This window comes from Lissotriton vulgaris, chromosome 7, assembly GCF_964263255.1.
Source record: "Lissotriton vulgaris chromosome 7, aLisVul1.2, whole genome shotgun sequence".
NCBI classification, from domain to species: domain Eukaryota; kingdom Metazoa; phylum Chordata; class Amphibia; order Caudata; family Salamandridae; genus Lissotriton; species Lissotriton vulgaris.
In genome coordinates this window covers 1,366,937,344-1,366,950,328 of record NC_141695.1, presented here as the reverse complement: position 1 = coordinate 1,366,950,328, position 12,985 = coordinate 1,366,937,344, and the positions used below count along the sequence as shown (strand labels likewise).

Sequence of the window (12,985 nt, the reverse complement as noted above, 5' to 3'; positions counted from 1 at the left end):
CTGACTGCTGATGTGCTTTGACTGCATGTGCCCTGGGCTTCTGCCAACCAGGTACCCAGGGCCTGTGTTCCTTCCCTAGAAACTGTGTTGAAACAAAACCCAATTGGCATCTCTGGCCACCTGTCAGCCTCTAGTAAATGGTACCCTAGGTACCCAGGGCATGGTGACCTGAGAAGACCCCTAAGGGCTGCAGCACTTATTGTGCCACCCTTAGGGGCCCTGTACCTTGGTACCCACACACTGCCTTTGTAGGGTGGGTGCCTAAGCACAGAACTAAACAAAGAGTCGACATGGCACACATCCCTGTGTGCCATGCCCACAACCGCACTGCCCTGGCATACATCAGTCACCCCTCTAGCTGGGTGCCCTATGCCAGTGGTGTGGGCAGCGGTGCATGAGCCCTGTGCCCCTACAGTACCCGGGGCCATTCCTGGGCACTGTAAGTGCAGTGATGCCATTAAGAGTTTATGGTGCTGGGAGGTTGTCATTACGAACTCCACAGCGCCATAATGGCTACACTGAAGACTGCCAAGTGGGGTACCAAACTTCTCAGCACATTAAACCCGCACTGATGCCAGTGTGAGATTTAATGTAAAATGCACCAGAGGGCATTTTAGAGATTCCCCCTGAAAACCTAACCTACAATCCACGTCTGGGCTGAGTGGCTGCAGAGGCTGCCACACAGCAGACATGTTGCTGGACCCCTGGGTGGAGAGCCCCCCGTTCTCCTGGGCCTGCAACAATGCACATCCTGGGCGAGGTGCTAGGCCTCCTACCCCAGGATGGGCAGGGGGAAGTTTCAAAGGCATGCCGCCTCTGTGAGCTTCTCCAGACCATTTGCTGGATCCAGCAACTGGCCCCCACCAGTTCTAACCCTCACTCTGGCGGGAAGACTGGCGGGAAAACCTACATCTGGAAGGGGGGTGTGCCAGCCTGTGCCAACCCCACCCCTCAGGTGGGGGAGGCGAGGTGAAGCACAACCCCGTGCTCCGGCCATCTTGAATATGGGGAGCTCTGCCCAATCACAGCTAGGCTCCTGCCCCCTCCCATAGGAGAGGAGCAGGATGGGGGGGGTGTACTCACCCCAGGACACGGACCCATTGGTCCCTGTCCTTGCCCTTCCTGTAGCGCCCCTAAATTCAGTATTTAGGGGCTCTCTGAACCTTCCTTCCTTAGATCCCAAAATAAAAAAAAAGAAGAAAGAATATCAAGAGGAAGAAGACCCACCGTGCAGCTGCTAACAACAGGACAACAATAACTGACTTGTCCCCAGCCCTACCGGCGTGCCGACCCTGGAACCTGCTCCTGTCAAATCCTGACGATTCCTACGGACAGCAATCTTGTGACACCCAGAGGACCTGCCTGCCTGGACATTCCTAAAGCTTGGGGCTCCCATCAGCAGAGGCTCCGCTGCAACAACCCCCCTGGTGCCAGCCAGGAAGCTCCGGACCAGCCCACTCTGCACCCGACGAGCCCGGGCCGAGCCCAACCGAACCAAGGCCACGAGAACGTCCCCCCGGTGACTAGGACCCGAAGTCCAGTGCCCAAAGACCCTCCTCGACGAACCAGATGATGCCTGCAGACTCAGAAACAGGGGCCACCCCAACCGCGACCAGCTGAAGGTAAGCTTTTCCGACACCCAAAGACACCCCTGCTCCTGGCGCCCTACAGCCCCCTGTGCCTCCCTTTGGGGTACCTACCTGTGCTCCAAGATCCCAACTTACCTCTCGAAGTGCTGGTCGACCCTGGAGAGTCTCCGTCCCCGAGCCTGCAGCCTTTGGTCCTTTTTTACCTTTCCCATTGGATAACATTGAGCGCCCGACGGCTCAAAAGCACCCTACACCCAGCCGCCCGAGTGCCGCTGGCTGTGCCACCTTTGCCCTATCTTACTTCCCCCTTTGCCCTGAGCAAGTGACCAGGAGACCAGCTCCCACAGCCGCGTGGCCTGCTAGCCAGCAGCCACCAACCGAAGGCCCCCTTTCCCTCATTGGATATCATTGGGCCTACCTACCTCTGCACCCGGCCGCCCCTGTGCTGCTGGGGCTGAACCAACTGTACTTACCTGACCCTGGGGGACCCCTGAGTCTATGCCCAGAACCTTAACTTCACCAGCCAAGTACTCACCTGGAAACCGGTAACCCACTTACCTGCCATTGGATAACATTGACTAATTTTGACTAGAAAATTTTCAAAGTGTGAAGTTTTGAAAACTGAAAATATTCATATAAAATCAGCCGAGTTCCGAATTCCGAAGTACTCAACTGGGAGCAGGGGAGAAGCCAGTACTGTACCTTGTAGCCCAGTACTAAACCGCAAAAGTAATCCTTACAGAGTTTACTAGTAATCTTTATTTTCTCCATAGGAACCCATTGTCTGCTTTTCTCTGAAATTTCTTCGAAGTGTCTACTTTGAAAACTTGAAATATTCTTTAAAAATCATACGAAATACTGAAACGCAATTACCTACCTGTTTTAAGTTAAGACCCCAGTGCTGGCCCTAGGAGCCCAATACTGGATTACAAAAGTAACGCGATCGTACTTTACTTGCAACCTGAATTTCCTCCCATTGGATAACATTGTCAGATTTACCTTGAAAAGTTTCTAAGTGTGAACTTTTAAAACAGCTTTATATTCATGAAAATTCACTACAGTAACTAAAACGGTTATACTAAATTGGTTTCAGTTTATACCCCAGGACTGAATCTAGGATCTAGTCCTGGAACTACTAAAGTAATCTGTGTGGTATCAACTGTACTTATAAGCTGAAAACCCATTCAGCTCAATGCTAAAGTGTGTCTAGGCTTGTGTTGTTTTCAGCAACCCCTGTATCTATTGTGTTCACAAACTTTATTGCTTCCTTGCAAAGTAATTACATGAGAGTACTCATATTGAGAAACGTATATTTTTATGCCTGTTGGTTCTAAAAATAAAACAACTATATATTTTGATATAAAAACAATTGGCCTGGAGTTCAGTCTTTGAGTGTGTGAAATCCTTTGCTGACTGAGTGTGTACAACAAATGCTTTGCACTGCCCTCTGGTACTGCCTTACTGCTCGACCAAGCTACCACTTTTGAGAGTAAGGTCAGTCCTGACTTTAACCTCTGTTATACCTTTGGGGTTGGTGGACTCTATACACACTGTACTTCATTATAGTCCAGTATATATAGAGCCACTTTCTCACACCTCCTAATTCACTCGTAGTAGCTATCTAATGCTCTGAGCCACTGGTGTTCATTATAGGGTAGAGTGGAGGCATGTATGCTACAGTTACAGGATGGGCTTAAACCCATTTGCTACGGGGCAAATTTCGCTGCAGTGCGAGGGGAGGCGGGGTTGGGCATGGCGCTCCCATACTCAGGACGGTTCTCAGCCATCATAAATCACGGTGGGCGTGTGCTCATGACGCCCGGGAGCCATCCAAACTCCAACCACTGATTAATTCTCTCGCACAGGCGGGGAAATAATATCGCGGGGCGGAGCGGCAACGTTCAGACGGCTCCCGGCCGTCATGAGCACACGCCTACTGTGACTCATGAGGGCCGGGAGCCGTCAGGAGCTCTCAAGGAGTTAAGGGTGCTCAGAGGCACCAAAATGTTTTTTGATGTCGAAAAGTGTACGGTAAAAGTCGCTGGACAGCAAAACTGTACAAGAGGTGGTGAGGCTATGTTCTTCTAGCGAGCCAGGGTGATACTCTGAAGTTAAGGTTCTTGTCTAAATGGAACAAGAGGTGGATTATGGTGAACATCTGTAGTGTAGGCCCGAAAAACTGATGGTGGCTGTTGTCAAAGAGTAGAGTTGCATTTCACTTTGGAACCAAACACAAATTTTGTGCCGTCTGGGAATTCATCAGATCTTTGTGTCATAAGCATTGTGTTGTTTCTGGCAGAGAAATAAGAACCTCTCCAAATACTGCGACCCGAATAACAGTGACAGTCCTTTCTTCATTCATATAAACAGCACTTGGTCACAGAGAACTGTGTGTTAAGATGCTGATCAAAACCTATCAAAGCACAACAGCAAAGCCTAAAAATAAGTGGCCACATAGCTCAAGAAGTAGTCAAAACTCAACCTCAGAATATGGGCTAAATTAGGGGTACGCGGAACTCAGAGTTTCACTCTGCTGAATTCCACAGAATTACAGAAAAACTCTGCGAGATTCCGCGGAATTCTGCCAACAGGTGGAAAATATGCAGCTTGTGCTGCAACTTAGGACCGGTAGCGCATGCAGCACGGAAAATCAGCGTAAATAGCACCATGCATTGCGCAAGAGCACACAGCCATTCAAGTTGATTTTGCTGCCACTCGAATAGAAAATCTACTAGGATGGTAGCACTCTGACCACGAATGCTCGCGAGTGCCGGCAACCGTCCTTGTTAGAAAATCGTGCTAGGGATCACCAAATCTCGCTCGCAAGCTCACATATTCTGGAGCCTCGCAGGAGAATAATTGCGCCACATGGCAATTGGCAGAATTGGGCCAGAACTCCACGTTAAAGTGTAACGTTGAGTGGCCACAATTCCCTGGACTGTATGGAATTTTTCACCCACCACTAATCTAAATAAGTACAAGCCTAGGTATCCAAATAACACCTGTGCCAGAGGAAATCTGACAACCAAACGACAATTCAGAAGGTGGCAAACTTTACTGAACAGACCATAAACACCAGAATTTACACCATGCACATTCATAGTTGTAAGATGGGCCAGGATCATGCTTGCTAAATGTGCCACCTTTGGCCATCCTGGGCTTTTAAACCAAAAACTCAATGTATGCGCTGCTTTTTGAGCTCGTGCTACCAATGTTAAAGGTGAATTTACTACTTGCTTGTTGTGGACATCTTCCTGAATAAGCAAATGCCAGTAGCAAATGCTGACAGCACCATTTTGAAAGCAGGTGTTTTTTCTTGTTTTTAGTTACTGGTCCTAATAGGATCAGTAACTGAATACAACAACATGCAAGTGTTTTCTTAAGCAGGGGGTAACAATGAAGGGCGTCAGTAGCAAGACATGAGAGGGCGGCAGGACACGGAAGCATACATGGGAAGGGCAGGAGGCAGATGCAACATGAAAAGGTCAAGCTGCGTGTAACGTAGGCGGCCATGGAGAAGCACACTGGACAGGCAGCAGATTGAGGTGAGAGAAAGGTACACAAGGGGGATGACTCAAAAACACATGCACATCCTGTGAGCATTTACACAACAATATAAAGTTGTTCTCCAACATCGAGCACAGACACCAGGAAAAAAAACATGAATGTTAAAGAGGTAATGCTCCATGGGAGGGACAAACACAAGATTAAGAAGCCGGGCACAAATAAGAAGCAGGCAAATGGGAATGACAAGGAAAGCCAACCAATCACAAGTAAACGGCGGGCCCCAAGCCCCTCCATGTTCATGGTAAGCCACAATATGGCTGACAACAGACAGCACATGCCCTGTCTAGCAGGCTAGCCCTGAAAAGCACTGGTACAGCTCGGGTGCTGGCTGCCAAGCTTTTTCCAATCTTTTCTTTATGATTTCTTTTTTTCTTTTTTATGAAGACACACAACACAGTGTTGGGGGAGCTGCTAGTCTGTTTTCTGTGTACAACAAGTACTGTCTAAAGTCAAAATGTACACATTCTATTGATGTAAAAGCAAACACTGCACCAGTAGTCCTAGAAGTAATAATTGTGCAAAGAGTAGAACGTATTCACTCATATACGGTCGGGTGAATGATGAAGTGGGCTGACCCTGTCCCCTATGCTGTGGTGGGCAGGAGAAAAAAGTGAATGACACCCCAGGAAACAAATGGATACGAGTGCTGACCTTTGCTTTAAAAGGGCAGGTACTGACCGGTGCTAAGTTCCTGCACTTCTTTAATTTGAAAGAGCACTTGCACTTCTCAGCACTGCTACAACAAAGGATTTAATGGGAGATTATTTTAACTCCACCAGGCACTCGCCTCACATCTGACGGTCCTAGGAGCCGTATATCCGGCAAAAGCCATTGTCTTTGCGTTATCAGATGACCCACAGCCGAATCTTCCCTGCCCCACACCCCTACCATCAGCGCAGCAAAGATGTTACTCAAAAAGTAACTAAAACAAGAACAATTAAATCATAGCTAAATCATAGCTACCGAGTTTTAAGTCGAACGTACTACTTTGCGTTCTTGGACTTGTAGTTTCACTTTTACTTTAAATCGTGACGATCTTGAACACCCAGAAGAGAACATTTTGTTTTAGCTCCTAACGTTTACTCGACAAAGAGCCCCACGGCAACCTCAACAAATACCTCCATTACACAGTAAGGCAATAAAATAATTTTCCTAAACAGATTGATGTAATACCACTTTCCAGCTACGTTAACACGCTTAAAAATGTTGAGGCGCTACAAAATTAAAAAAACAATATTCATCGGAGTGCTGTGCTTACGTATCGTTGCTTGGCACCAACATCCAAGACCCAAAAGCAGAGCCAGGAGCATAATTCGCGCCATCTCCCGCTGCAGAAGTCAGGCAAGTCTCTTCTTCGAACGAAGCCAGCCACAAACTAGCCTCCTATTTCCCGAACACTTAGTAAGAGACTGCAGTCGACCAATGGGAGCCACGCGCTACGAGCGTGTCATCGGTCTCTGGGTGGACGTCGGTGCTGAAGACCAAGAATGAGCCTCACCAGCATAGGAGAGGGCTGGAGATGAAGTTATTTCAGAGAATAAAATGAATTAAGGGTGTAGTTTCACTTTCGTTTCTCAGGCGATTGTGTGTGCTCGGAAAAGGGAATGGATGATTTGCGCACTAAACGTTCTAGGTAGCTACTAGCGCATCTCTTAAACGTTAGTGTATCTCACCTCAGAGTAGACTGTTGGCCTGACAGGGCTTTAGCGCACTCAAATTACTCTCATACAACAATGGCCTGCTCCTGAGCAGCTCGAAGGCTGAAAAAAGAAGAATGTACTCTTGTGGTAGAGGGATTATCTACCTTCTATCCACAGTTATGCACACCGTTGCAATTCTGAGTCTGGCAATATTGCCAGGACGTGTGTTTGTATATCGGTACCACCACAGAGCTACATATATGTCCTCCCTTCCACACGTGAAAAAAAGGGGAGGGGAGGTTGACAGTGCCTCACGGAAGCAACACCAAGGAGAGGATTGTATCAGACTGGTACTCGCCTGATTCCTCACTTCTCATCATCGGCTACTGTCAACCTTAAAGAAATGGGAGAGAAACAAACATAAAGAAAGTGCATATAGGTCAAGCAACCGTAAAGTGTTGTGTGTGCTGAGACCCGGTGTGATATATCCGTGCCCAATTTAGGTGAAAAAACAACAAATATACCTCTATAAAAAGGGTGAGGCTAACTGGCAACTCGTGACTTTATTCTGTGCTGTTAGCTCACTCTGATTAAAAGTCAACCGACATGTTTCATCACTTTGCCTTACGTTACAGTGATTTCTTCAGGGTTTCTTGGTGGGTCAGCGTTTAACATGCACCTTTCATAGTCTTCCCTTATTGTGCCAGGTGGCCTTCTGTGGTAAGCCTACCCGCCCCCCGTGGAAGACTGCTTCACGTGTATCGTTCCCCCAGCCGAGACCACACCTGCACGCGCACGCGATACCGACCTTTCGGCGGTTCAAAGCGTCCCAGTACTGAGACAGGGAACGATACACGTGAAGCAGTCTTCCACGGGGGGCGGGTAGGCTTACCACAGAAGGCCACCTGGCACAATAAGGGAAGACTATGGAAGGTGCATGTTAAACGCTGACCCACCAAGAAACCCTGAAAAAATCACTGTAACGTAAGGCAAAGTGATGAAACATGTCGGTTGACTTTTAATTAGAGTGAGCTAACAGCACAGAATAAAGTCACGAGTTGCCAGTTAGCCTCACCCTTTTTATAGAGGTATATTTGTTGTTTTTTCACCTAAATTGGGCACGGATATATCACACCGGGTCTCAGCACACACAACACTTTACGGTTGCTTGACCTATATGCACTTTCTTTATGTTTGTTTCTCTCCCATTTCTTTAAGGTTGACAGTAGCCGATGCTGAGAAGTGAGGAATCAGGCGAGTACCAGTCTGATACAATCCTCTCCTTGGTGTTGCTTCCGTGAGGCACTGTCAACCTCCCCTCCCCTTTTTTTCACGTGTGGAAGGGAGGACATATATGTAGCTCTGTGGTGGTACCGATATACAAACACACGTCCTGGCAATATTGCCAGACTCAGAATTGCAACGGTGTGCATAACTGTGGATAGAAGGTAGATAATCCCTCTACCACAAGAGTAAATTCTTCTTTTTTCAGCCTTCGAGCTGCTCAGGAGCAGGCCATTGTTGTATGAGAGTAATTTGAGTGGGGGGCGGCCTGCTTCTTATCCCCCTAGGCTCCTGTTTTTTTGAGAGGGCTTTAGCGCACCCTCCTCCCATCCACACCCCTGTCAGGTTCCCTGGGCTAGGCTGGCTGGGCTGGGGCTGCTGGTCTGACCTTCAACCATAGCATCAAAGTATTCATGCGACGAAAATTGCAGCTCTGACAGTCCTCCGGGAGTCTTTGTTGCTTTCCCAATCACCGCTCGCTGCCTTTCTTTCTGTCTCAGGAAATACAAATCCATGTTACCATTATATAACATGATTTTGTTCTTTTTTCTTGCAGTTTTATAGAGCGCTAACTTGACGCGAAGTTATTGGAGTGCTTTACATGACCACTAGTTACATTACACAAGGACGTGGAGGGGGTTTTGCAAGGACATACACCCGCTACTCGCACGGCGGGCAGCCATCTTGGGGGGGGACAGCGCGGTCAGTGCGCTAGTGGCTGTCACGGGGGCAGGATAAAAGAGGAGGCAATCGTGGGCGCAGGTCCCAGATTAGCTGTATCTCCTGAGGCGGAAGCCGGGAGTTTTTAGGCAAGCCAATTTTAAAAATCGCTTTGTTTGTTTTACTGTTTGATCCCGCGACGACTCTCCAGCCGAGCTAGGAGGTGGAGGGGGTCTTGCAAGGACATACACGTGCTACTCTCACGGTGGGCAGCCATCTGGAGGGGGACAGCGCGGTCAGTGCGCTAGTGGCTGTCACGGGGGCAGGATAAAAGAGGAGGCAATCGTGGGCGCAGGTCCCAGATTAGCTGTATCTCCTGAGGCGGAAGCCGGGAGTTTTTAGGCAAGCCAATTTTAAAAATCGCTTTGTTTGTTTTACTGTTTGATCCCGCGACGACTCTCCAGCCGAGCTAGGAGGTGGAGGGGGTCTTGCAAGGACATACACGTGCTACTCTCACGGTGGGCAGCCATCTTGAGGGGGACAGCGCGGTCAGCGCGCTAGTGGTTGACACGGGGGCAGGATAAAAGAAGATGCAAACGCGGACGCGCAGCGGGTGTGCCGAATTCGCGCCAAAGGCAAGCCCGTCTGCGATGTCCGCGCCACAACGCGCCCAGCGGCTAGGGATGCTGCTCATTTTAAGACAGTTCCTCGGCTTTTAGAGCCCATAATCTACTCTGCAGACTCTCTGCTGGAAATACAAGCACACGCAAAGAGAGGGCTGCCGGGAAACTGCACCCAGAAGTTATTATACGCTCTGTAAGGGCCAGTAAGCTGTAGGGCATGTCAATTTCAAATGGCAGCCCAGTGGGGGTTCTATACGACAGGATGAAACACCAGAACAACTTACTAAGAAAAATAATTTTACTGATGTGTAATGTCAGATCCCTAGCTAAACACCCCTACGAAATATGGGACATGATAGACACATATGACCCAGACATGTGCTTCTTTACGGAGACATGGTTAAGTCCTGCTAATCAACCTGCAATTACACTGGCCATTCCTGAGAATTACAAGTTCATACATCTGGATAGAGAAATAAAAACGGGAGGAGGGATTGCTATTGCCTTTAAAAATCATTTGGTGGTGAACTGGACCACGACAGTCAGTAATGACTGTCTGGAACTAGGGACTTTTAAGGTCACGGCTTCGGCATCAGATTGCTGGTACGGTGCTCTAACCTATCGGCCCCCAGGCCCCAAAATTAAGTTCACTGACCTCTTGTTGGAACACCTGGCCCTACAAGTGCTGGCAACAAATACATTTATTTTGCTAGGAGATTTTAATTTTAATGGGAAAAATTTGACAGACCCGGAGGTGAATAAACTCTTTTCCTCCCTGGAATTGATGGGATTAACTCAAAGGGTAGAAGGCGCTACACACATAGCTGGACACCAATTGGATCTGGTCTTTTCTACTATAGACCAGCTCAGATGTAATGTGCCGGACCCCCTCCCTTGGACGGATCATTTTTTGATTGCAATTAATGTGCAGCAATTAGACCAAAAATTGGTTAACCGCCCTGTTTTACCAACCCATAAACAAGGTAGGAAATGGTACAAGCTCACAGCAGAATCCTTTAACCACATCCGTGCGGCAGGAATTTCAGCACTGTGCTGAACATTCCTTAACTGGGTGTGGTCGTGACGGAACCATTCCCTCATCAGCACAGCTCAACCGTGACTGATGACGGAATGGTTCCGTCACCCGCATCGAAGGGGTTAATGAGGTTTTCTCTCCAGTCCCAGTCACAAATATCGAAGAGGTGGGCGCTAAGTTGGAGGCTTTTAATTCTGCCTTGGAAACAGTATTGGATGTCATTATTCCAATACAGAAACGGAGTGGCATGACAAGGCAGGCCTCTGCCCCCTGGTGCATGGTGGAATTAAAAAAAGAAAGGGCTAGCTGCAGAGGCCTGGTGGTGCTCTAATAAAACTAATGAAAACAAAGTACCTTGCAGACAGGCTCAAGCTAAATACCACCTGAACTTAAAAGGGGCCAGGCGGCAGTTTATAACTACCCACATTGAAAACACCAGTAACTCCTCCAAAGCACTGTTTGGGATAGTACAGGAGTTTGTGTCCCCGAAAGTTTGCAGTCAAGCTCCGGTAGTGTCACAGGAACTATGTGACTCGTTAGCACACTTCTTTTACAATAAAATCTCAAAATGTATGAGAATTTTCCCCCACCAGCCCCATTCAACGTAGCGGTACCTAGTATGCCAAAGAAGCAGGATGGAAATGTAGTATGCTCCTTGAGTAGTTTCATAACAATTACGAAAGAGGAGGTCATGAAAGGGTTGGTTATGGTCAAATCCGGGTCACCTTTAGATCTGTGCCCTCCAAAGATAATGACACTCCTAGCAACCAGTTGTGCCCAAACGATTAGATATATCTTCAATCAGTCAATACACACTGGTATCATTCCAGCAATATGGAAGGCGGCATTTGTGTGCCCTATTTTGAAAAAGCCCACGGCCGACCCCTCTATTATCAGTAATTACCGGCCTATTTCCCTGCTACCACTGTTGAGCAAAATCCTGGAAGGCATCATTAATCGACAACTCAGTACTTACCTGGAAGATAATCATCTCCTGGATCCGTCACAATCAGGGTTCAGGCCAGGGTTTAGCACTGAGACCGTAATCCTGGCAGTGACAGACTCGCTTAGACTAACTGTCGATGCGGGTAGCTCAGCAATCCTGGTCCTTCTCGATCTCTCCACGGCCTTCGATTCCATCTCGCACTCTAGACTGGCGGAGAGATTTGTTGCCTCAGGTATCAAGGGGCTGGCATTCAAGTGGCTAAACGAGTTAATGTCTGAGAGATCCCAAACGGTGATGTTGGGACCTTATACCTCCAAAAAAAGTCCTCTGGGTAGAGGTGTTCCACAGGCCTCTTGTTTGAGCCCTACCCTTTTTAACATGTATAAACAAAGAAACTCCCTAGCACACGTCAAAAATCAAGATATTTTCAGTTTTTTTCAAAATTATGCATTCAACATTCTTGTATTCAGAAATGAATTTCGTTAGCATAATCCGGTTGTTTCTTGTGAAGTTTTATTCTTGGACTCTCACAGCCAACACGTGTTTCGTCGTATTGGGAATGCAACCCACGACTTTTTCGAGGCTCTTTGTGGTAAAGTAGTCGTATGTAATTTGCAGTGATACTTCCAATCCGCAGTGGGTTTCTGTAGGGGACGATCTCTGCGTCTCAGTAAAATTCGGTGAAAGAAGTCAAGGGGTGTAGCTTCTTAACTCTGTTTATTCATATGTAGGGCTTTCGCCATTCCAACGATGTAATAATGTGTCGCCGGTCCTTCCGTAAGATTCCAGAATGAGCAACGACTTACATGCGTTAGTAAATACTCCAATGTAAGCCAACAGTTTAAGGCAATCATCACCTGAATTGTAGCAATTGCCATAATGTGATGAAGGGTAATTTCATTACCCATCCCATGAAAGTGAACAAAATTTACCTCAAGGTCAATGCAACATGCGACACCTCTAACATAATATACATGTTGAAATGCCCGTGCAGCTCTGTGTATGTAGGCCACACAGAAAGAAAACTAAAAATAAGACTGACTGAACCCAAAAGCAACATTCGAACAGGCTTTCTAAAGTTGACAGTGGCGACACATTTTTTAGAGAAAAAGCATTATATCAGTCAATTAAGGGCATGTGTTTTGGAACATATCGACAGGAAAGAAGGTCCCACAAACAAAAAAAACCTGTTGAAACGAGAGAATTATTGGATTTTTCATCTAAACTGCTTAAAACCGCATGGGTTAAATGATAGGACAGAATTTACGTGTTATTTGTGATTATTCATTAGCACTTTTACGAAAGTATAGAACTGGACGTTTTCATTTCATACGCCAATTTAGGCAACTGGAGAAACGACAGGCAGATGTTTGTTCTGCCACATTGACCATGGGAATATAATGTAGCGCACGTTGGTTACATCATTCATTAAGACACTCATTGTATTGTGGAGGCAGGTTAAGAAAGTTAGTGTTAATCGCATATATGATGCAGGGAGAATAATGCAGCGAGCGACGGTCATACTACCAATAGAGTCATGTAACATTGTGAGGAACGTTTAATAAAGTTAGCTCTTATTGCAAACATAAAAAACCCTTTCACGCGTACAACATCAGCGTTATACGCTCGTCTGCGCAGGC

The 12,985-nt window shown here is 47.3% G+C and overlaps 1 protein-coding gene across 2 annotated transcripts in view; it reads right to left on the bottom strand.

The window, feature by feature from the left end:
• The window catches only part of LOC147703720 (beta-2-microglobulin-like), a 57,628-nt gene extending 51,090 nt beyond the window's left edge, over positions 1–6,538 (bottom strand). For both annotated transcript variants that reach the window (XR_015297599.1, XM_086932066.1), the window contains exon 1: positions 6,415–6,538. Coding sequence is in view for 1 of the 2 variants with exons in the window: in XM_086932066.1 (XP_086788192.1) it covers positions 6,415–6,478 (64 nt within the window). In the remaining variant the exon portion in view is untranslated. The remainder of the gene's footprint in view (positions 1–6,414) is intronic.
• Positions 6,539–12,985: the final 6,447 nt, after the last annotated feature.